This window comes from Scomber scombrus, chromosome 12 (assembly GCF_963691925.1).
Source record: "Scomber scombrus chromosome 12, fScoSco1.1, whole genome shotgun sequence".
NCBI lineage: Eukaryota > Metazoa > Chordata > Actinopteri > Scombriformes > Scombridae > Scomber > Scomber scombrus.
In genome coordinates, this window is record NC_084981.1 from 1,452,218 (window position 1) to 1,477,351 (window position 25,134).

General features: G+C 40.1%; 1 protein-coding gene across 1 annotated transcript; it reads right to left on the bottom strand.

The window, feature by feature from the left end:
- Window positions 1-166: 166 nt before the first annotated feature.
- On the bottom strand, window positions 167-18,360 carry pcca (propionyl-CoA carboxylase subunit alpha). Its single transcript, XM_062430729.1, has 23 exons — window positions 18,275-18,360; window positions 15,776-15,853; window positions 15,578-15,625; window positions 13,887-13,955; window positions 13,452-13,565; window positions 13,115-13,168; window positions 11,100-11,231; window positions 9,896-9,932; window positions 9,550-9,628; window positions 8,618-8,720; window positions 8,050-8,144; window positions 7,278-7,428; window positions 6,174-6,317; window positions 5,307-5,381; window positions 5,022-5,090; window positions 4,825-4,900; window positions 4,523-4,736; window positions 4,006-4,108; window positions 3,697-3,795; window positions 2,516-2,569; window positions 2,148-2,288; window positions 1,601-1,678; window positions 167-1,308 (listed from the first exon to the last, which is right to left on the bottom strand). Exons 1-23 carry the CDS (start codon window positions 18,326-18,328, stop codon window positions 1,240-1,242), a joined length of 2,136 nt encoding a protein of 711 aa, XP_062286713.1. The 5' UTR covers window positions 18,329-18,360; the 3' UTR covers window positions 167-1,239.
- Window positions 18,361-25,134: the final 6,774 nt, after the last annotated feature.

A 25,134-nucleotide genomic window follows, 5' to 3' on the forward strand; every position in this document is an offset into this window, starting at 1 on the left:
ACTCATTTATAATGTTTGTCCCTTAACAACTGATGCTTACTTGTGTACTCTAGTCCTGTCAGTCCACAATTAAACAGTCACATCAGCACCATTCACTCTCTATCAGTCATACTGTGACGTGTTGTTTCTGATGTAGCTGGACAGCAGCTCAGTCAGACACAACGTGTGGAAAAGAAACACTTTATTTACTTTGAAATTGTCAGATCGACCAAATGACAATTACAACTATTTGTCTTGAGCGGTATCAAGCTATGCAAATAGTTTTGGTTTTCTCTGATCAGGTTTTGAGAGGTCTGTTCTTCAGGTGTCTGTACAGTACAGGTGAAAGGCAATTTGCTTTTGGAGTTAAAATCATTGAAAAATGTAATGATAATTATAAAACTCATGTAGTTTATTAACCAAAGGTCTACACACTTCCACTGTACAGGAGTGGCAGCAGATATTTCCCATGGAGATGTTAAAGCAATCCTATGTATGAAGAAATGTTTTTATTAGAAATGAGAGGTTCTCTATTGTGCTGAGACTTTCTCTTCACCCCTATATTCCACCCCCACTCCCACAAGTAACCATCCATTTAATTCACAAGAATTATTATGCACCATTGTTCAAGGCAATACACTGAAGGCCTCTACCCTAACCCTACAACCTAACCTGCTCTGGTATGACCAGACGTTTATAGTGGTTTATAGTGTTAGTTAATGCTTGCTAAATGTAGCTGCTATAACTGAGCCAGTTTATTGATTTTATGACTCTTCTATACTACTCTTCATCATCATCTCATTAATGACACTATTCAGCAGACGTTACATAGCGTGGCTTTCAAACCCTGACACATAAACCAAAACTATCTGCAAGCTCACACAGTACTCCTAACAGTCAATGTCAACATGATTGTTTAGTGATGTGAATCAAACCTTTGACAAAAACAGTCAAATCAGGAAAATGACGGAAAAAACACAAAACAGAGGCAGAATGGAAAGATTCATAAGAGGTTTTTTTTTCAACCCAGGAACGTGAAGGAGTCTGATGAGGAGGAAACAGAGTACCACTGCTCATACAGCTTAGCTCTGAGTCACTATCAGGGGGAAAAGAAAAAACTCTGCTGGGGGGCTACTGTGGAAACACCACCGGTAAGATAAATCAACATCAGTGAAAGTCTTTTTGCCTCTAAGGATGTTCCTGTAAGGACAGGAGTAAGGCACATCCAGGTGCTGATGTCACATATCAAAAGTTGTCTTTTTATTCCAGCTCTACTAGCAGGTCTCCTTCTCCCACTGTCTCTCCTGGCTTACAGTGGACACTCTTAACCTGGAGGGCACAACAGGAAACAAACACACACACTTAATAAAAGGACACAAACTGAAAGGCTGTGCTTTATTATTTTGTGGTTAAATAAATAAAGTTATTTAAAAACTGTGTTTAATCTTCCTCCATGATTAATTATTCATTTGCTCACAATGAGTGAACCAGTTGGTATTCTGTGGACTGAGTTCTGCTTCTTTATATTTTATAAGTAGCATTTTATCTTATTATTTAGCAATTTATCAAGCATGCATGTTAGTTACTGATGATAATAACTGGCAGTATTATTCACTGTTACCTTTGCTGCTTTCACAGCAGTCATACTGTTCTGCATCTTCATGGCTTCAATCACACAGATCTCCTGCCCTTCTGCAACCTACACACACACACACACACACACACACACACACACACACACACACACACACACACACACACACACACACACACACACACACACACACACACACACACACACACACACACACACACACACACACACACACACACACACACACACACACACACACACACACACACACACACACACAGACACACACAGACAGAGAAAGAGAACAACCACTTAGCAGTAGGAACAGTAGAGTTCATCATATTATATTTGCAGCTTGTCTCTCAGTACAGGAAAACTAAAAAGAGTTTTCTTCAGGTTAAAGTAATGGTTTAAAGCAGTGGTCTGGACATCTATGTGTACATTGCAAACAAGAACTGCTAACAGCTAATTCAGCATACTTTCTATGGCAGCAGTTTGTCAAAATGTTAACACCTATTTACAGTGTTCAGGCAGTAAGTAAGAACTGTTGTAAACCTCTACATATCTACGTTACCGTATCTCCAGGCTTTACAGACACAGCCACCACTGAGCCTGGCATGGGTGAACGCAGGATGCTGCTGGTGTCTTCTGGAACTTTCTCTGGCATGTAGGAGTTCAACTTTGCAGCCAACTTGGACAGGACGCGAACCTTAAACTACACAGCAATATAACACAGTATGAGAAACAACAAGGAAATGCATTATGGAGCATTTAACGGCTTTCACATGTAGGTAGTGCTACAGAACAAAGACATGACAATGCTAGCAGTCTTTAGTGATCATGTGTAACAGAAACATGGGTATACTTTTTATGATCTGGTTACTAGAGACTGTAACCTGTGTGATGATGTAACTATAATCCTGTGTAGACATGCAACCTTACCGATGTGCCCAGGAACTGCAGAACTATCTCTCCTGAAGCATCTCTGGACAGACACTGAAACAAAAGACAACATGCGGTCTTTACTATATCTTCACACAGTAAGAACAATGTGATTACAACACTTAACTGTGTGAGGAGTTACAGTATGTCTTTATCATCCAGCAGTAGTCATGGAAACTGCACAGTGTGTATTTTATCCTTGTAACTTGGAGACTTGCAGACATTCATTCATTTTCCATACAGCTTATCCTACAGAGGGTCGCAGGGGGGCTGGAGCCCATCCCAGCTGACACTGGGTGAGAGGTGGGCTTCACCCTGAACAGATCACCAGTCCATCACAGGACTGACAGAGTGAGACAGACAACCATTCACACTCTCCTTCACTCCTACAGGTAATCTAGAGTGACCAATTAACCTAAACTACATGTTTTTGGTCTGTGGGAGGAAGCCGGAGTACCTGGAGAGAACCAAATATTGTATATTTCCCCATCATGGGACTAATAAAGGAATATCTGATCTTATCTTAACCTTGACTTTTACATGGATCACTTCAAAAGTTTAAGGTTAGGCAAGTAGGGGTTATGATTAAGATTAAGATTAAGATTAGGGTTCGGGTAACTCTCCAGAAAATGATTGTAAGTCCATGTAATGTCCCCAAAAGTGACCATGGTAGTGTGTGTGTGTGTGTGTGTGTGTGTGTGTGTGTGTGTGTGTGTGTGTGTGTGTGTGTGTGTGTGTGTGTGTGTGTGTGTGTGTGTGTGTGTGTGCGTGTGTGTCTGCAGTAGAAAGGGGCACAAAGTACAAGATGCACACTCCTGTGATTATTTACTTAGTATGTACTCTGTACTCTTCACCCAGACTTCAGCTGTCAGAAACAAAACTTACCGTTATCACAGAGGCAGGAGTAAACCAGCTGTTAATCTAAATGTAGAACACATCAATAGCCTGGTATGATTCATTATTGCTGTTTTATGTTTTCATCATTTATGTAATTTTATTATATATTTAAGCATCGTTTTTTTTAACCCTTTCAGCTGCCTCTGCTTTTCTATAGGACAGAAATGTTGCTCAGTGTTAGTGTTTGGCCATACTAGTACCCTGGATGTGTGTGTGTGTGTGTGTGTGTGTGTGTGTGTGTGTGTGTGTGTGTGTGTGTGTGTGTGTGTGTGTGTGTGTGTTACCTGTAGCATCCTGTCAGTGCCATTGATGGTGAGTGGCAGCAGTGGGGAAGCAAGGTTCCACTGTCCACTGACCTTCACCTTTTCTCCATCTACCTCCACCTACAGAGACAAACAGATTATTCAGAGTCTTGTTAGCTCACAGTCATAACCAGCAGACAATCCTGATGCTGTCCTAATGCTGTTCTCACCCTCACATACTTAACCTGTACGGACTGTTATTAGTATTCACACTATTGTTCTTCAAATCTTAATTACCATTATTGTGTGAGTGACTATCGTGTGACATTTAATGTGTGCTTCAATACTCACAGTATAAACATCTCCTGATTTTGTAACTTTGATGTCATGGCGTCCCTCTCCCAGCTCCACACACAGCTCCCAGCTGCTACATGTCACAGGTGTTGAAGCCAACCTGAAACACACACGGCTCAGTTTGTATTTTAAGGGGTCAAAGCATCAGAGCGTGTTCTTCTAGAGTAACATCCACTTGAATAACACTGTATAGGTGGCTGTATAGTTCCAAATGATTGTTGCAACAGTGTCACTTAAATGTATTTAATGATGCATGTTTGTGGTTTCAAGCTGGTGAAATACAATAATGCTTAGAAACAAAACCCTCATAAGTCTTCCAGACAACATGATCCATCATCACTCAGAACTGCAGGAGAAATGATGATGAACTCTAATGGGTTAATACAACCAGATGGTCAAAATAAACAACCAGTCAGACGTCCAGCTCTCACCAGCTGCCTCCACTACCATTCATCTGTCATTAATCTAGACCCCTGTAGCCTCCTACAATAATCATGGCTGCTGGTATCCTCACCTCTGGTTGCCCAGGACCTTCTGTGAGCGGAGCTGAGCGGTGATGTAGAGAGCTGCTGCTGAAGCCAACAGCTCCCTGCGTTTGTCCGCCTCCAGCTGGTGACCCTTGAAGCCGTCGGGATAAACCTCGGGCAGGAAGTTGGTGCTGATGTCACCAGAGATAAAGCGAGGGTGGGTGATGATTTCCCTCAGGAGTGGAATGTTGTGGGTCACACCTGGAGTGAAAATGACCACACTTCATTACAGATAAAAAACAACAACAAATGTCCATTTGAAAAGTGAGTGTGTGATCTGTTGGTGTACCTCTGATCACGTAGTTATCCAGAGCATCCTCCATCTTGGCAAGAGCTTCAGCTCGTGTAGCTCCATAAGTTACCAACTACAAGTAGATACCAGAGGAAAATACTGCAGATTTGAATGGTGGCATTTTGTCATCTATTTTCATCTTGAGACCACCTGCTGCTAAAAATAACACACAGTGTTTTTAAAACATCACTGACCTTAGAGATCATTGGGTCATAATAGATGCTGATGTCACTTCCTTCCTGGATGCCGCTGTCTACACGGACCTATCAGAGCAAGGAGCAGAGGAGAAAATATTCATATTGGCAGGAAGCTTGTTAGTCGCTGGGTTAAGTGTGAGGAAAAAGAAAGAAAAAATATATTTATTTATTTTCTTTAAAATGTCAAATGAAACTAGTCTTATATGAACTGAAGGCTCTTCTCTGATGCAGCTCTAATAAGTTATATAGACTAATGACATGGTGGAATACACACAAACTTACATTGCTGAGGTTGAGTGGCTCTTGGTATTGAGACAACCGTCCAATGGAGGGAAGACCGAAAGACTTGTAAGGGTCCTGACAGAATAAACAACAAAGAAACAGGTGGACGTTCAGAAAACACTGGAACTTTGGAATAAAGCAGTTCTAGTAGTATCAAAGCCTATAATGTCAGAGGAAATGATTGCTCTTTTATTAAATACAATGTTGACTTCCAGTGAAAAAGGGCAGAGGTGCTTTATCACACAACAAAGACCACATAGTTAAAGAGTGCTTAGAACAAGGGGGTCAAACTCATTTTAGTCCAAGGCCACATTCAGCCCAGTTTGATCTCAAGTAGGCCAGACCAGTAAAACCACTGTATAATAATGTATATATTATAACTTTACTATAATAAACCATCTATTTACAAAACATATAAACAGTCTGAGATGTCTAAAGAAAAATGAGTGCAATTTCAATAATATTATGTCTCCATTTTTTCAGATTATTTTGTAGAAGCTTCTGTTTTTGCACAACATTCAATATAAATGATTTAAATAAGATCATGTCAGTATTCTCAGAGTGCAAAAAAACCTCTGAATCAGCAGAAAAATTGTAATTATTTCTCTGTAATTTTCATACTTAGTTATCCAGTGGGCCTGAATGGATACCTTGGTGGGCTGGTTCTGGCCCGCAGGCCATATGTTTGACACCCCTGGTTAGAGTGTCATCTATTAACTTCACTCATTGACCACTTTATACACCTACACACACACACCTAGACACACACCTACACACACACCTGCACACACACACACACACACACACACACACACACACACACACACACACACACACACACACACACACACACACACACACACACACCTCTGCGTAGACGCGGCTCTCAAAGGCCCAGCCGTTTATTGGAATATCTTCCTGTTTGTGCTGCAGTTTGTAACCCTTGGCAACCAGGATCATCTGCTCTACCAGGTCCAGACCAGTAATACACTCTGTGATTGGATGTTCCACCTGGGGTCAAAGAGACAAGAGAGAAGATAAAGATGAATCAGACCCAGTTTGAGTCCAGCTGGGAACCTTTGTTGTATGTCTCCATCTCTCTACTGTCTGTAAGAATTCAACTAAATCCCCAAAACACATATAGAAGAAAGAAATAGTACAATGTGAATTATTTATGTATGAAAGCATCATGGCAGACAGCTACACCATCACTCTGTTAGCTCTTAGAATTGTAACAGTTGATTGTTTGAGGAGACTGGCTGGCCTTTCACATAAGTATGTTAAAGCATTGTACATACACAGCATATGTTAACATTTTTAAGCTTTTCTCAATAGAACTCTACCTTTTCCTTTCACATAGAGATTTTCTTAAAGCTTATTAAATCAGTTCTGTAAGGGTGATCCAGTAGGTCTGTAGGTTAAGACCACATAACTGCAACTGTTTGTTTATGGCCACTGCCCCTCCCTCTCTAAGCATGTTTCTTGTCTGTCTATTCATTCTACTGCTGCATAAAACCAAAAATAATAACCAAAAATATCATTTAAAATGTGCTCTGCAGACTGGCTGAACTAAACTAACTAAACTAAATGAGGGTTTAAGCACAGAGGATGTTTGTTGCTGTACAGATTGTAAAGCCCTTAAGGCTAATTTGTGATTTGTTATATTTGACTATACAAATAAAAGGAACTCAACACTGTTGCTTTTAGTTGCTCCAGCCTCAGGTATTCATTACAACAGATACTGAAGCCTGTTATTCTGGTGTCTGTTGCTATCTTGTGTATTTGACTGATTTCTATTGTGAAATTCAACACTTGACACAAATGAAATACTCTGTTATTTACTCTCAAGTGTAAATAAAAGTTTTTAAAGTAAAAATCAAAGCTAAAAATGAGCAATCAACCCTGAATGTTATAACCCAACTGTTGGAACTATCTAGAGCCACACAGACACACACACACACACACACACACCTGTAGTCGTGTGTTCATCTCCAGGAAGTAGAAGTTCTTCGTAGAGTCTACCAGGAACTCCACAGTGCCAGCAGAGGAGTACTGCACAGCCTTGGCCAGCTGCACTGCCTGCTCACCCATGGACCTCCGTGTGTCTGTGTCCAGAAACGTACTGAAAACACACAACACTCACTTTAATTAAGAAATAATGAAGGAAAAAGCTAGAAAAAAAAGCAAGTAGGTGAAAAAGAAATAAACACATTACATATATAAACAACAAACGGACAAAAACATACAAAGTCTATATCTGTTAACTGTAACCATGGATACAGCAGTGCAAGGAGTGCTGAAATGAAGCAGATAGAAGCCTGCTTAGATTCACATTTGACAACATCTGAGCCTGCTGCCTCCCCTGATCTCTCTGATCGAGCTGACACACATCCTCTACACTGATGCTCAGTGTAGGTGGGTCAGTGGGGGAGGGGGGGGTGATTGCAGGGGTAGCAGCTGGTTATGCCATGTCTGAGCTGGAGCGAGTGAGAGGTGTGAATGTGGGTTATCAAATCTCCTGTCCTGTAAAACACATTCAGGTCATTTACCTTATTTGGGAAGCATGGTCTGAATATTTGACCTATTTTGATTTTTGTATTTTATTTAGACTTTTGACAAAATAATATATATTTATATTTGTGTAAATAGATTGTATATATAGTTGTAATGTAATGCCGATCCTCTTTGAAGGATTGGCATTACAAAACATCCCAGAGCAGAGCAGACAGAGTTTGTGACTAACCTGGGAGCTTCTTCCACCACCTTCTGGTTCCTCCTCTGGATGGAGCACTCTCTCTCATTCAGCCACAGAGCATTACCGTGTTTATCAGCCAGCACCTACAACAAGCACACAGTATTCATGTTGTCTCTGGAGTAGAATTTCTTGTCACAATACCCATTTTTGAATTCAAATGATAAAAGCAATGCTCATATCTGTTATTCTAACCCATTATTGTTATTTACATTCATGTCAATCAAGTGTAATACAAACTTGATGACCTGATCACTGCAACTTAAAAAGGCTACAACAGAATTACTAGAATTTTAATATTAAAAATAAAAGCTAAAAATAGTCACTTATCATCATATTCAAATAAAAAATCTAAACATATGGTCTTCAACATATGTGTATGTGTTATTTTCTAGAGGTAAATTGTGAAAAGCTTTCATTGAAGGAAAATGTAGTTCATGATGAATCACATGGCTGACTAAAGAGTAAAAAGTCTGTGTGTGTGTGTGTGTGTGTGTGTGTGTGTGTGTGTGTGTGTGTGTGTGTGTGTGTGTGTGTGTGTGTGTGTGGTGTGTTATACCTGTATCTCTATGTGTCTTGGGTTGTCTATGAACTTCTCAATCAGCAGCCTGTCATCTCCAAAGCTGGAGGCTGCCTCCTGAGATGAGAACCGGAAACCTTCTCTGTAACAACACAGACACAGACACACACACACACACACACACACACACACAGACACACACACACACAAACTTTAGTCTATTGTGATTTGTAGTTCCTGAGATAGATGTTACACTATAGATAACTATAACACAACTTCTACACTATATGATTTTATTTATTTAGGATTGATTTGGCAGGGACAGTACACATAAATCAACATTTTAGTTCACACCACAATGTAAATGTGTGAGAGTTAGCCAAGAGTCTAGTTTACATCTGTAGTTCCCCGGCAGGTCAACAACTTAGACAAGCACAATAAAAAAAAAAAAAGAAGAGAAAAGAAAGAAAAAATCATTTAAAAAATAAACAATACATTTAGAGCTGAGCTAGTGTTTTACAGTTTTTTGAAGAGAGAAAGGGTTGAACATATGTACAGGTATAGGGAGAGATGTTCCAGTAGTGTGTTGCTTGTACAGAGATGGCAGAGTGTCTAAATGTACTCCTATAAGGAACAATACACTCCCCTCTTAATGTGGACCTTGTGGTTCTGGTATTGTCCTTTCTAGCTACAAACTGGCTCAGTGGTGGAGGGGCCAGGCCATTGTATATTTTGAGATTATGTCCAGGGTGAGAAGATTATACTTATGAATAATGTTGCAATGGTGATATCTGTGGGGCTTCTTGTCCATGATTTTATGTGCTTGTTTTTGGGGGTTCTGGAGTTGATGTATGGGGGTTCTTCCTGCGTGTGACCAGCTTGTGATACAGTATGACAGATGGCAGAAAGTCATAGCGTGTATACATGTGTTTTAGTAGGAGATGAACTTAATTGAAGGATTTAAAGGATACCTTGTCTCCTCGTCATTCCAAGCAATCCTCATTCCTTTCCCGCCTCCTCCTGCAGAGGCTTTGATCATAACTGGGTAGCCTGGTGACAACAACAGCACAATCACACAGTGGATTAGTGCCTTGTTTTTAACCACATCAATCTGACCACAAGCACCTTCAGTAATCAAACACACAATGTGAACATCAGAGTTTTAAACAGTCTACTAAAATATAATCAACACGGAAAATAGTGTCAGAGAGCTGCTGAAAACAGAGCTATGTAAAGAGGTGATCAGAAATTCATCATAATAATGACATACATACATTTAATAAAACATATACTGTGTATTTACATGACGTGACTTACCTATTTCCTTTGCAATCTTCACAGCATCATCAGCATTCTGGCACAGAAAAGGATGTGATGGTTATTTATAATAAGCCAAAGTAAAAATGCTCTTAACCTCACCTGGAGGTTGACGGACGGTGTTCTGAGTGTGCAGGTGACGTGTAGACTCATGGAGGAATTATTTCCTGAGATCAGGATGTCTGTATCAAAGCTGAGTTTATTGTGTAAAGTGAGTGCAGGATATTGGAAGTTGTTGACCTGTTGGTAACTCTTGGCAACTGTGGACAGAGACAAGGTTAAGTCCAGTTTGGGGTGTGTTTAATTAGTTAATGACCAGTTTTGTTTTGTCCCTGTTCAGTTCAGAGGAGACATGCCAGAGCATCCTCTGTCTCTCATGTTAAATGGACTGTAGTTTATAGAGCTTTTCTAGTCATTATGACCACTCAAAGCGCTTTTACACCACATGTCTCATTCACACACATTCATACACCGTTGGCACAGCAACGGGAGCAATCTGGGGTTAAGTATCTTGCCCAAGGACACATCAACATGTTGACTGGATGAGCTGGGAATCGAACCGCCAATCTTCCGATTAGTGGACGAGCGCTCTACTTCCTGAACCACAGCCGCCGAAATGTTTTGTGTATAGCTTAAAGGTTCTATTGTTGTTTAAATTATGCAACAGCACACAAGTAGGCACACTTTTGGTAATGTTTATTAAACATTAATACAGATTTTAAAATGATGTGCCCTGGGAATAAAGACTCATAGGCTATGTTCACACTACATACTGTAGTGGCCAAAAGACAATGTTTTTTTTTTCCTCCAAATGACTCAGATGTGATTTTATTTTTACCTAAGTGTGAACAAGGCAAATCTGATTAGTTCATATCAGATCTCAGTCGCTCACAAACATAAACAGAGGACAGCAGTAACCGTGTCTTGTTTGCTGACCTCCACAACAAATAATCCTGGACATGTATGCTAGCACAGTCGTGTCATCCATGTTAATGATTTGTGTGGCCGTTTGAGAGCTCAACAGTGTTCACACAGGAGCCGGATACATGTCACTTACTGACATGAATTTGAACCATCAACACCAAAATATCAGATCTGACTACAGAAATCACAATTACACATTAAGGCTTGTAATGTGAACATAACTCCTCTGATGAACATGTTCCTGTTGTGTATATACATGTCTGTGTCTGTGTGCTCTTACCTCAACCACTCCATCGAATCCTGGGATAGTATTGACCTTCGCAGCTTTAGCAATCAGCTTGCTCTCAATTTTATCTCCCATTGCTTGGATAGCACCAGTGCCTGGTCCAATGAATGCCACATCCTCTGCAGCCTAGCAACAGAACAATTATAACATCATGAGATTTACCATATTAGACTTACAATAAAACCATAAAGAACACACTGGGGTTTATTATCCATGTGTATCTACTTATTGTAATTGCCTGTAAAATGTGAGCCATGTCATTTTAACAAATGTTTCAGCAGGTCAGTAAGCTTATTATCTTTAGTGTGAGTGAGAGTGTGATAAAAAGATCAATATCTATTTCATGTATGTACAGCTGGATTCCTAATGGTGAACTATTCCTTTAAATAAGCATATAAGTATTTATATTTAACTATTAAAGTAGTACTGACAGAGTTTTTCATACATGTATGTCAGGGTGAGTAGAGATTATGTCACATATTTTGATCCCAAGGTCAAGATTAAACTTCTATACTCAACTGCTCTTATATCTTTAATAAACAGGTGCTAGTCAAATATAATATTATTTAACTGAGTTAGCATGACTGCTTCAATAAATACACTTCAGGTGTAAAGCTATAGTTTACATAGTGGATGACATTCATTTATAATATGCAGAGTAGTGACCCACTAGAAGTGTGTGTGTATGTATCAATAGACACTCTCTGCCTGTATTTTCGTATTATTTTGCGGTGTTTGGGGTGCAGTGGGTGTGTGGCCCCTAGCCAATAACAGCAAGAAGAGTGTGAGGTCATGACTTGTAGAGGAGCAGCCTCCCTCTGCTCTGCTCTCTGTGTACAGGATGTATAAAGAGCAGCAGGTATGTGTGTCTGTTGATTGAGGGCAGGGCTGAGCCACACACACACACACACACACACACACACACACACACACACACACACACACACACACACACACACACACACACACACACACACACACACACACACACACACACACACACACACACACACACACACACACACACACACACACACACACACACACACACACACGTGTTTATTTGTGCTTTAGAACATAACTAGCATGAAACAACCAGAAAATAACCTTTTATCTGATTAAACTGATTTATTTTTGGTTTAAATAAGATCATGATATGTGTTCATTGTTTTTTCAGAGTATTCTGGTCAGAGTGCAAAAAAACCTCTGATTCAGCAGAAAAATTGTAATTATTTCTCTGTAATTTTCACACTTTTCACACACGCAAAGTTATCCAGTGGGCCTGAATGGATACCTTGGCGGGCCGGTTCTGGACCGCAGGCCGTATGTTTGACATCCCTGGTTTAGAGTGTCATCTATCAACTACACTCATTGACCACTTTATTAGAAACACTTGTGTACACACACACACACACACACACACACACACACACACACACACACACACACACACACACACACACACACACACACACACACACACACACACACACACACACACACACACACACACACACACACACACACACACCTTGGCACCTTCCTGTAGGGTTGTGTGGAGGTGTGGCCATGTTTATTTGTGCTTTAGAACATAACTAGCATGAAACAACCTGAAAATAACCTTTTATCTGATTAAACTGCTTTGTTTCTGCCAGCCACACACTCTCTATTCATTCTCTAGCTCACTCAACCACAGCTGTCTCTCTCTCTGCTCTCAGCTCAGCCGGGGAGGAGGGGCTAACTTTTAAATTGCTTGCTTACAAACCACAGCCAACAAATCCTGCACAGTGCACCTTTAAACATTTATAGATCCTTCATTAACGCATCAACTCATGTTAATGACACTTAAAAAGGTCACGAATGGGTTCAAAGAATGAATAAACCAGTTGAAGATGCATGAAAAAAGTTGATTCACACCTTAACATTTATTTGATGTGAACTACTTTGTGGCTTCATGGTCAGAAAGTGTGTGTGTGAAAATAAGAGTGTGTCTGAGGTGTGTAACTCACCAGTCTCTTTGCAAACTCTTTGTTTTCAGAGAGGAACCCGTAGCCAGGATGAACCTGAACACAACATTTGATTTTTTTTCATTAGTTTCAAAGGCAAAAGCTTTGAGTTTGTATATTTGAGATAATATCACCATGGAGTGGCACCATCAACATCTCACCACATTAATGACTGCTGAGAGAAAGCAGCTTACACAGTATTTTATATTCTAATTGTACAATAACTAAAAGTCTTTACACAGCTGTGTATTGAAAATGTGTATTTTTTTTAGAGGAGCTATATTTTGTGTTTATGTGTTGTCAGTGTAGTGTACATAATGAGAGCTTTATAGATGCGTACAGCTTGCGCTCCAGTCGATCTGACGGCGTCCATGATGGCGTCCATATTCAGGTAGCTCTTACTGGTGGGGGCAGGGCCGACACACACAGCCTCATCAGCCATCTTCACATGGACCTGGATATACACGATAAGAGAAAAGTTCAATTCAGATGTCCCCTCTGCCATAGATAGAGACATACCACCTTGGTACACTCTGGGTTAGGTTTAAAAATGACACCAGCAGGATCCGCTATTTTCTGGGACAGGGAACTACAGAGCAGAATGCTGGGCAGGGTCTTCCTGCGTAAACCATCAATTAAAAATAAAAGCAAACAAGATCATTAAATTGCAAATTAATGTTCCTGTTCCTTTAATTAATTATTAAAAAAATACACAGATCTCAATTCTTAGTATTCAACCTTAATTAATATGGGAGGAACACAGACGATGACTTACAGCACTAGCGTCGACATCACTGTGAACAGCTACAGTCTTGATGCCCATCTTCTTACATGTCTTCATCACCTGATGGAAAAACACACAACATTAACTCTGAAGCTTCACTCTGTAGGAAAGTCTATGATTGACTGTGAAACTCCTGTTCTGTTGGAATATTTGAACTGACTTACATAGTTGATGACATCATCCTCCTGCTCAAGCCTAACTGACTGTGTCACTCTGCAGTCTTAAAGTAGCAGTAGCAGTTGTTCTTTAACACCTTGTCCTACAATCCTGTGTAACTGTGGACTATGAGATGTAATGTTTGTAGTTTACCATTATGTCAGTTTATTTGTTCTACAGTTTACAGTCTAGTCAGTTCATTCTGATGTAATTAAGGTTAATTAAGGAGTCATAACAGTTAACCATGGTGTCCCCCAGGGATCTGTCATTGGCCCCCTCCTCTTTACCATCTACTTGCTCCCCCTCGGTCAGATCATCCGCAACCATGGACTCAGTTTCCACTGTTACGCAGACGACACCCAACTGTACGTCAGCACCAAGCCCTCCTCACAACTCCCACCAACACAACTCAACAACTGTCTGCACGATATTAAAACCTGGATGACCAACAACCTTCTGAAACTCAACACCAACAAGACAGAGCTCATGGTGGTGGCCCCAGCACCACTGCTCAGGAAGGTTGGAGACCTCACCCTGGTCATCGACGGCTGTCCCACCTCCCCATCTCCCAAAGTGCGGAACCTGGGCGTGATCCTGGACCCCACACTCTCATTCAGTTTCCACATCCAGAGCATCTCCAAATCTGCCTTCTTTCACCTCCGTAACATTTCAAGACTCCGGCCGTCACTCACCGACTCAGTCACCGAAACCCTCATTCATGCATTTGTCACCTCCCGTCTGGACTACTGCAATGGTGTCCTGTCTGGGCTCCCCAACAAAGCCCTAGACAGATTGCAGTATGTCCAGAACTCAGCTGCCAGGGTGTTAACCCACACCAAGCCCTGGCAGCACATCACCCCCATCCTCAAGAAACTCCACTGGCTGCCAATCAAACAACGCATCAGCTACAAAATCCTCCTCCTCACCTACAAATCACTTCACTCACTGGCACCCAAGTACATCACCGACCTCCTCCACCCGTACACCCAGTCACGGTCCCTGCGCTCCACCAGCAAGGACTTACTCTGCACTCCCCGCACCAGACTCAAGACCTTTGGTGACAGGGCTTTCTGTGCAATTGCCCCTACCCTTTGGAACACCCTGCCCCCTCCTATCCGTTCCGCTACTTCTCTGTCACAGTTCCAAAAGTACCTCAAAACACACCTCTTCTCTCTTGCCTACCCTCCCTAAACCCCCACCCTGCCCTTACCCCCCTATTCCCACTCTTGTAAAGCGACCTTGGGTATCTTGAAAGGCGCTATATAAATCGAAGTTATTATTATTATTATTATAATTCTTGCTATAAGTTTAAGTTACCTGATTCATGTTACATGTGTGTAGCATTCTGTAATATCACCAAATGAGCAATACTCACTAACTGCAGTCTGCCATGTGTCCATTTGATTGTGTTTACACTATTTGACCAGATATGTGACCACATACCTATACTGTTCTGTTAGTATAGTGTTGCTCCAATATCAAGTTTCAGTTGGATTTCATCTACAGTACACATCAGTGTGTCTTACCCTGCAAGCAATCTCCCCTCTGTTGGCGATGAGGATCTTATCAAAGGTCTGTGGAAGGAAATAACACAGACATCAGGTCACTGGAGAATTTCTTTACTCCATACAGAAATAACAATGTAACGAATAGATTATACAATCCAGCCCAAGCCAAAAACTAAGACTTGAAAGGAAGAATTGACTTGTAGATGAGATTGTTACCTTTTCATTGGGACTGTAGACAGTAGAATAATGAGCCTTGCAGTGCGCAGCGCAGCATCTGGACTGAAGTGAGGCATACTGCAATACACACACAGATACACTACATTCATCTACTGTATTATATCATGTCATTCATATATATTATGTTTAAACAGCTCGATTTCTGATTCTGCTCATTTGCTACATTTTCTTGAATTAAATACTAGTTCTACAGATTTCTGCCCATGCTCTCTTAATGATAACTTTATTGGTCAAAGTCATTATTTCATTCATTAATAAGTCATTTATTAATCAATTCAGCACTGACAATATATCAGAATGATGGAAGGAGGAAAGTGGAGAAAAAGGAACAGCTCAAGCACAGCAGCACATCTGTCAAACATGATGCAGCTTTCATGGCTTGGGTATGTGTGGCTGTCAATGGAACTGACACACTGACATTTAATGATGATGTCACTGCTGACAGAAGCAACAGGATGAATGCAGAGGTATACAAGAGCAACCGTATGCTCACATTCAGACAAATGCATCAAAACTCACTGGAACACATTTCATCATTTGCTGAATGATAAATGTGTTTCAGTGAGAACCATCCTAAACATACGGCCAAAGCAACCAAAGAGCTTTTCAAGATGAACAGGTGGAATATCCTCGATTGGCCAAGTCAATAAATCACATGATCTCAACCCCATTGAGCTGAATTCTCCTTACTGAAGAGAAGTAAAGGCAGAGAGTCTTCAACAAGTAAGATCTGAAGGTCTGGGAGAGTATCACCAGAGAAGATACAAAGTGTCTGCCTATGTCTATAGCTCCAAGACTTCAGCCAGTCATTCACTGCAAAGATATTACACTAAATATTAAATATGATCATTTTGTTTGTTCTTTCTGTATTGATGTAAACTTACTCAAATTAAAACTGAACCTTGTCACTTTAATGTAGCATCCATCATTTTATTTTATTTAAATATGCTGAAGCACAGAGCGTGATCATTGTGCAGTAGAGTTTGTTGGAGGGATGAGGGATGAGTAAAACCTTTCTAGGGTCCAGAAGACCACACAGTCATTACTTGTCAGTATGTGATCATTTGATTAACTGCTAATTCCTTTGAGAATATAAGCATATCAATTGAAAGGAGAATGGTACAGGTCGGTCCTTATTAACTGTCTGCTCAGTAGTCAAAATGTCCATGTCCACTTTCTAAAAAAACAAAACCTTGTATTTAAAGGTGGTCATTAGAGGCTCAATAGTAGGTCATCCAGCCATGCCTACAGCTGAGTTCATAACTTATGGGAACGTTTTTCATGTTTATGATGTGCAAATATTCACATCATCAAACTCAACACAGATATACCACTTTGTTTTTGGTTTTTTTTTTTTTTTTTTTAAATTCATTTTATTTTTTAATAACACCTTAAAACATTGAAGTATCCAAACTCCATCAAAAGTCACTCCAGCTGCTAGAATGGACTGACAGCTGATCCATCTGTGATCAGCTGATCCAGCTGTGATAAGCTGCTGACGTCATCAGAAACAGTTGTCGCTACATGTGAAACTTCAGAGGAAATAATGTCTCATGTCTCTAAAAAACACATTTCCTTGTTTCATCTGTCCTTGCATGCTTTTCTTACATCTGTCCCTGCAATGTCAGTGGGAGACACTAAGATGCAAGGAGAAGGCGATAGTGATGGAAACATGGGATGCATCCCAAGTCTCTTGAATTGCATCCATGTTTCACTCACTTGGATCTTTTCATAGCTTCTCAGAGACCCCTTCCCCACTGCTTGGAGCAGAAATAAGGGACCTGGGATGGCTGTCTCAATAGCAAAACCAGAACAACTTCAGTTCAACTCTAGTTCAAGCAAGGAAATGTCACCTAAGAGACTTGAGATGCACCCTCAGAGATGCCTCCTCACTCCTCAGAGCAGATATAAAAGACTTGAGATGCACCTATGGTCTGAAGCCCTTTAAAGTGATACAGGGACATCTTGTTCAAACAGTGATTAATCAGTTCTATCTTAACTACACATAGAAAGATCTTTTATGTCTCAGCTGCAAGAAACAGAAGCTAATTAAACAATAAATAAAATAAACACCTTCTAGGCTATTCAACACTGCACTGGTTTAGAGGACACCTGTCTGACAACACATTTACCTTCTAGCTTTGTCCCACATTCACTGTCACATGCAGATTATATATATATATATATATATATATATATATATATATATATATATATCATTCAGCTTTGACAGCAAAGGTTTGCACAGTGTAACTAAAGTTAGATCATACTATTGATAGGAGTTATTATAGATCTGCACATAGTCCATGTTATTGATATGACTTATCATAGATCTGTAACTGTATCTGCATGTGTGTTCCGTCAGGCTCGTGCATGTCGTGTTAGTCATTAGCACTTTATGAACTATACTAACAGCTTTACTGTGTGTCACGTGCTGTCAGGTAACACGGTGATCTCGCGCTGTGCGGGTCATCTCACCTTCACAGCAAACAGCAGTCTGTTGAGTCGTGGAGTGACACTGTGCGTCGCCATATTGCCGAAGTGCGTAAGTGAACTACACTTACGTGATGACTTTTACTGCTTCTTCTTCTACTATTTTTTCTTGTACCACTTCCGCCTCTTCCTCTTCATTCAGTTTTAATGGCGGTTATCCAACCAGCTTATAGATGTATTACTGCCACCTACTGGCCGGGATATGGAACGATATAGTGGCAGAAAAAAATGAAAAAAAAACCCCAAAAACAAACCAAGCCTACACTATCTCTATATTTATGTTACCCTTCTTTAATATTAATTAATTAGAAGATTGCATACTTTCCATGTCTTTCTTTCCACATTCCCCAATCTAATATTGTGTTTTTCACCAGTCAATACCGATATTAAAGGTGCAGTGTGTTGGCAGACATGGAAAATAATGTTTATAAGTATGTTTTAATTAGTGAATAAGCACATAAGAATAAGAATGGTTGTCATTTATATCTACATAGGAAGTGGGTCCTCTTCCACAGTGGCAGTCATGTTACACTGCCATGTTTTTACAGTAGCTCAAAACGGACAAACCCAACACTGGATCTAAAGAGGGTCGCTCACATTTTTCATAGCCACCGTACTTTCTCCTACATGCTTGGAAGGGGAAGGGAAGGGTATTCAGTTTGCTGCAATCTACAGTCTCACCACTAGATGTCATTAAATCCTACACACTGCACCTTTAAGTACTTTCTTTCTTCATCATACCTGTTGTAATCTATTATATCTAGTATGTTTGACAATTTCAGGTTTATTACAGTGTGTACTAGGGTGCTTGCCTATTCTATTCTATTCTATTCTATTCTATTCTATTCTATTCTATTCCCTTGGTATTCCACCAGCACCAACATATTTTAGAATACTGTAAAGATGTCTTCCTGTGTCAATTAAATCCCACTATTCCTGCCAGGTTTTGTATATATCATCCTTTAAACTAACTGTAGTTTTAACGATTGTTTAGCCAATATGTCCATCTCACTTCCTGCCCCCCCCCCCCCCCCCCCCCATACATGAGCAGGAACCCAAAGGAAGAAAACAATCCTCTGTAATGTAGCATAGCACACGAAAGATTTCATACACAATATCCGGCCTGCAATAACCACTCTCCAGAGTTAATGCTCGAAAGCAGTGATAAGCTATCAGAAGCAATTACGACACTGGGTTGGTTATTTTCTTCCGTCCATTGTTATGCTAAGAATATTCCAAGTAATTCAACTGTGTACGCTGAAAGATGGTCTGATGCTCTCTTTTCACTGCTACTTCCCAATTTACGATGAAGAATAAGGCACCTGTGTGTTCTGTGCTGATGTGAATTGGTAGTACCCACACCCTGTTACAGATGTGGTACAATACTGTTACTATTTCTCACTCAAGAGCACATGATTCAACTTAATCAACAAGTCTGAAGACTGAGAACAGTTGATTAAAGCCTGGTGTGCTCCTGCTTGGTTGGAATGAAGTACTGCAGCCACATGAACCTTTGTGGACTAGCTTGGACATGCCTGAAGTAATGTAACTGACTCCTTCAGATAAAACACAGTCAGTTCAGGAACCTGCAACTCTCATACTGGGAAGGGAGCCCTTTATGAGAGGTGCAGCAACATACTCAAGCAGCACCACCGTTTTTACACTTAGCTTTAGTAGCTGAAGGTGGTGGGGAATGCTCCCCTAGTGCAGGTACATAACACCATATATAGTGGTAGTGTACATAGCCCCAGGCCCCTAATTAGGGCTAGATTACATAAGACACCTGTTTGGATTTGTTCTCTCTCTTGCTCCTGCCATGTGCTCTGGTTTGAGCTTCCCTGTTAGCACCTCCTGTGGGTCTTCCTGCCCTAGACGTCCTTACCACAGTGGTTGCCACCTACTGCTGTTTTTACCTGCCTAGTGTAGTTATAATTGTGTCCTCTTCTGAATATTGTAGGGCTGGGAACCAACTGGTATTATTTAGTTTAATCTTTTCACCCCAGGTGAGGTCCCTTCTTGTATGAATCTGTGTGCCTTATTTAGTTGTGAGCTCAAGGTTATTGGTAAGACTGCTTTCTCAGTTGTCCATATTGCCCAGGTGGTGTAGTTTGGTCTTTTATCATATCTAGTCTCACAAATCCTCAGCACTGCCACAAAGGCAAGAAGGCTTTGCTGGTGTCAAAGTGGAGACATGAGCAGAGGACTGTGGCTGATATGTTGTTGTGTGGAAATTGGGATCGCCTTACATAGTGTAGGGTTCAGATCTATCTACAGTCTTTACCTGATGTGTGCATTAGTGACATTTTACATATATGCTTTTAGGGGAATTGGTGAGAAACTGAGAAGTTTGCTGTATCACTGGAGCTTGCTGGAAAAAGTGAAAGTTAGTCTGTGATTATTATGCTGTGTTCATACTTTTCCTGAAAAGGGGAGGAAAGGACAGTTTAGACAAGAACATAACAATAACAAAGCAAAGAGTCACAGGGGAATTAAAAAATACACTGCGGTGGAGCAACCATGTTGTTGTTGTGGGGAAAAATCTCTGTATGGGACTGCAGATTTAAAAATGAAAAGTGCCATGCCTGCTCGAAAAGTGGACACTTTCCTCGTGTTTGCAGAAAAGGAAAAGTCACCTCTCCAACTCAGTATGTGGAAACAGAAGGGAACACATCCAGAAGAGATGATGACTCCATGCTTTTTGGTTTGTACGAAGTATATTCCACTTCTGGCTGTGAAAATGGATACACAGCCAAAAACGCACAGTGAAAATGTTATACTGGATGACAAGAGCAGAATTAGGTTACAAACGGTCACTGTTCAAATACATAATGATACCAGTATGTAGTAGAGTGTGAGACATAACAAGTCACTTTACCACTAGTCATTGTTAAAGAAGCAGACATGCTCTGAATTGGATAAAGGAGCTACAGGATACAGTACATACAGTGTTGACACAGGAACGTAGATTGCAGGAGTGATACAGTGCTTCATGCTTTCAAACCAAAATGTGTACAAAGCCTGACACCACAACAATATTCAGTGGAGCTTGTTGTGTTCTATATGTACTAAAGGAAGCTGTAGAGAAGGAGCTGGATAGATTGGAGAGAATGAAAGTGATTTCCAAGATTGAGAGAAGTGAGTATGTTGTCCATAGTGACTGAGGCCAAAGTTGATAAAATGATCATGATGTGTAGTGACTATAAGGTCAGTGTGTTGAAGAGGAAACATACCCACTATATAGCTAAAGGAACATCATTCAGTAAACTTGACTTTTCCATATCTACCAGCTGCTACAGTTAGAAGAGTAAGAGAAGGAGTGACATCATAGACGAAATGGTTACAATACATATATGCAACGTTCCTGGTTCGACTCTGGATTGGGACCCTCAATTCATATCTATCTCTCCCCTGTTTCCTGCCTGCTTCTCCACCATAAGCTTGCCATTAAATGCACAAAATGCCTAAATATCATCACTTCAGCTACAGTGCTTCCAGTGCACCATCAATCATTTCAGTCTGTCATGGATCAGATTCTTCAAGGGTTGGGCCATGTAAAATATTTTTGGCACTGTATCCTAATCACTGCTACCTTCGAGGACGAGCAATGGTAAAGGCAGGATGAGGTGCTCACATGATTGGAATAATGTAGTAAAAGTGGTGTGGAGTATCTGGAACACTGCACTGACAAGGATGGAGTGTGCACTGCATTTATACAACACCTTTCCAGTCTTTTGACCTCTCAAAGCACTTTACACTACATGCTAAAATTCACCCATTCACACACACACTTATACAATGCGAGGTGCCAACCTGCTCATCAGGATGAGTTTTTAATGCTCATTCAGACACTCACTTAAACACCAATGGCACAACCTTCGGGAGCAATTTGGGATTCAATATCTTGCCCAAGGACACTTCAACATGTGGACTGGAGGTGTCAGGGATCATCCTGTCAATCATCTGATTAATGGACAACCTGCTCTACCTCAGAGCCACAGCTGCCCCAAATGGACCCACTGTAGAAAAAGTGGCCCCCATAATACATGCGCCTGTACCATCAAACAGAACTGTAATACTTCCTAATCCTTCTAACTACTGCAGCAGAACAAACTTATAGTACACGATAATGCTGAAGATTGCCTGTGATGCATCAGCCCGTTGGGTAGATGCTGTAATATTTCTGACACTGAACTGTGTAAGACTGAAATCATTGAATATTGTTTAAGTATCTCTTTTGGTGTTGCTCTTTTTAGACTGTCCTTGAGCACATGTCTTACAGCAAATTGAGAGAAACATAGAGAAACAGTGAACAGATGAGATTTTGAATGATTGTTGTCTGAACATCCCATCCCATGTCCAGAAGTCTGGGATGTCACCTAGCTGTCAGCTGATGCCCTCTCTGGGCGTTCCAGCAACGTCGAAGTATGTTGTTCACATGAAGGGACCTATTTAGCTTTAGTTATGTACACAGTGTGCATTCAGCAGCTCTACACCTACGTATATATCTATATGTCCAGATTAACAACTTAATGTGGTCTACTATCTAAAATGGTCCAACCAACATCCTGTTTTACCCAGACATCTGTTATATGGGTCAATGACGTATAAGGATTTGGAACAACTCAATTGTAGAATAATAAAAAACAAGCATATCTAATGCAGTAGTTCAAACATTCAGAATATTGTGTACCTGAAGATCCATATTATACATTTGAAATTAAGTGATTTTAGTGGGTTTTTCAAGATTAATTGGCACTGGCCTTAAAAACTGTCATGTGGTGCGACCATGATTCATCTTGAAATAAATTAATATACTTAACACGCTTCACATCTTTTTTTTTACAAGTTTTCAGTAATATAAAGTGTTTGGAAACAAAGTATTTGCTTTTTTTTTTTAATCTTTGTAAATGATGATCTTTTATTTATATAAGACATTTCAAGATGAATCATGGTCGCACCAAATGACTTTTTTTTAAGGCCAGTGCCAATTAATCTTGAAAAAACCCCACTAAAATCACTTTCAAATTGTAATATGAATTGTCAGATACACAACATTCTGAATGTTTGAACTACTGCATTAGATATGCTTGTTTTTATTATTTAAAATTGAGTTGTTGAAAATCCTTATACGTCATTGACCCATATACCTATATGTCCAGATTAACAACTTAATGTGGTCTACTATCTAAAATATATATATTTTAACAACACGTCACTTTGAAGCCTGATGGTAAATTATCTATATAACCAAACACACAACAAACACCCCATAGTTAATACAACACATATGCAATCAATCATTTGTCAATATTGATGTCCAGCAGTATTAAAATCATTGAAAGTACAGCTTCTTCTAACAGTTTCAATTCTTAACTCTTATTTCCATGTGATGCACTTTGCTCCAGTTTCCACTGTGTCTACAGCAGTCTGATGTTAATGCTAACTCCAGGATGTAAACAGCTGCTAACAATCCTGTCAGAACTCTCTGGGGGAAAACAGAGCCTCTAAGTCACTGAACTCTTAAGTCTTCATCAACATTATATAGAACATAAAAGCAAACTTACCCAACAGTGTTATTTCTGCACTGTTTCTACTTGTTCCAGTTGCTTTTCAAACTCAGGAAGCAGCAACTCCTCAGCTCTCAGTTCAAGACGGGGTGATGATTCTCCTCTCATATCAAACATAAATGACCAAAAATATGATGAAGATATGTGACTCAATTATGATTATAATTGTAACCCATATAAAGCTCACATCACTGAACGTTGATTTGGTGTAGCAAGGACATTTCTCTGGGACATTCTACTCTCAACCAAGTGTTTTGAGAAGTGTTTTTGAATTGAGGTCCAGGTCCAAGATGACACCCTGTCACTTCTGCTCACAACCTATTCAGTAGAAGGAAAAATGCACACTTACACGTGCATAACTGTATTCAAAATATGTGCACATGTCCACTAAAAAGCAATTTGACTTGAATGTCATGATTAGCGTTTTATGTTGCTGTTTTTGACGAGAAGTAGCTTTGGCCCGGGGACATGACATCGAGGTCACGTCATCTCAAGGCACTTCACACATAGAGCAGGTCTAGACCAAACTCTTTGATTTCATTTAAAGAGACCCAACATTCCTACATGAGCATGAGGTGCTAGTTCATAAGATTTGATCGACAGCATAATTAACATTAGCTCCATGTTCTCAGTTTATGGGCGAGTTTCATTCACCAAAAAGTTCCCAAATAGTAAAAACACAGTGCAGCTTCAAGTCTTGCTCTCCAAATCAGTAGACACACACATAGGAGTGTTAGTGATAGGAGACCCAAAACAATTAGAAACTATAAAACGCTGAATACTGACAGTTGAAACAAACTGCAAGGCATCAGCATCCCTATTTGTACAACTTTGCTCAATTTGGTTACCATGAAATGTTACAGATAAGAGATATGACAGTAGTATGATGGTGTTTCACTAATGGTCACATGGTGGGGCTATTGGCACCATGCTTCAATATGCTGTGCACATTCTCGTGGACAACTTGCATACTAAGGCACGGAACTTGTGAACTTTGAACTTGTGTATCCGGCATCATCCAAGGAACAAATTGTGCAAATATTATTTTGATAGGCCTCATGGTTCATGAATTATTAGCTAAAACATAAAGAATGTAATAAATGACCACATGATAGCATTATTTGTGCCATGTCTTAATATGTTAATCATTTCCACATGTGACATCTGTTACTGAAGTATGAAATCTTCAGCACTTTGAGTTTTTGAGATATCAACTTTCAAACATTCCTCCCATAGACTTTCTATTTTAATCATCTTTAAAACATGATGTAAAATCAT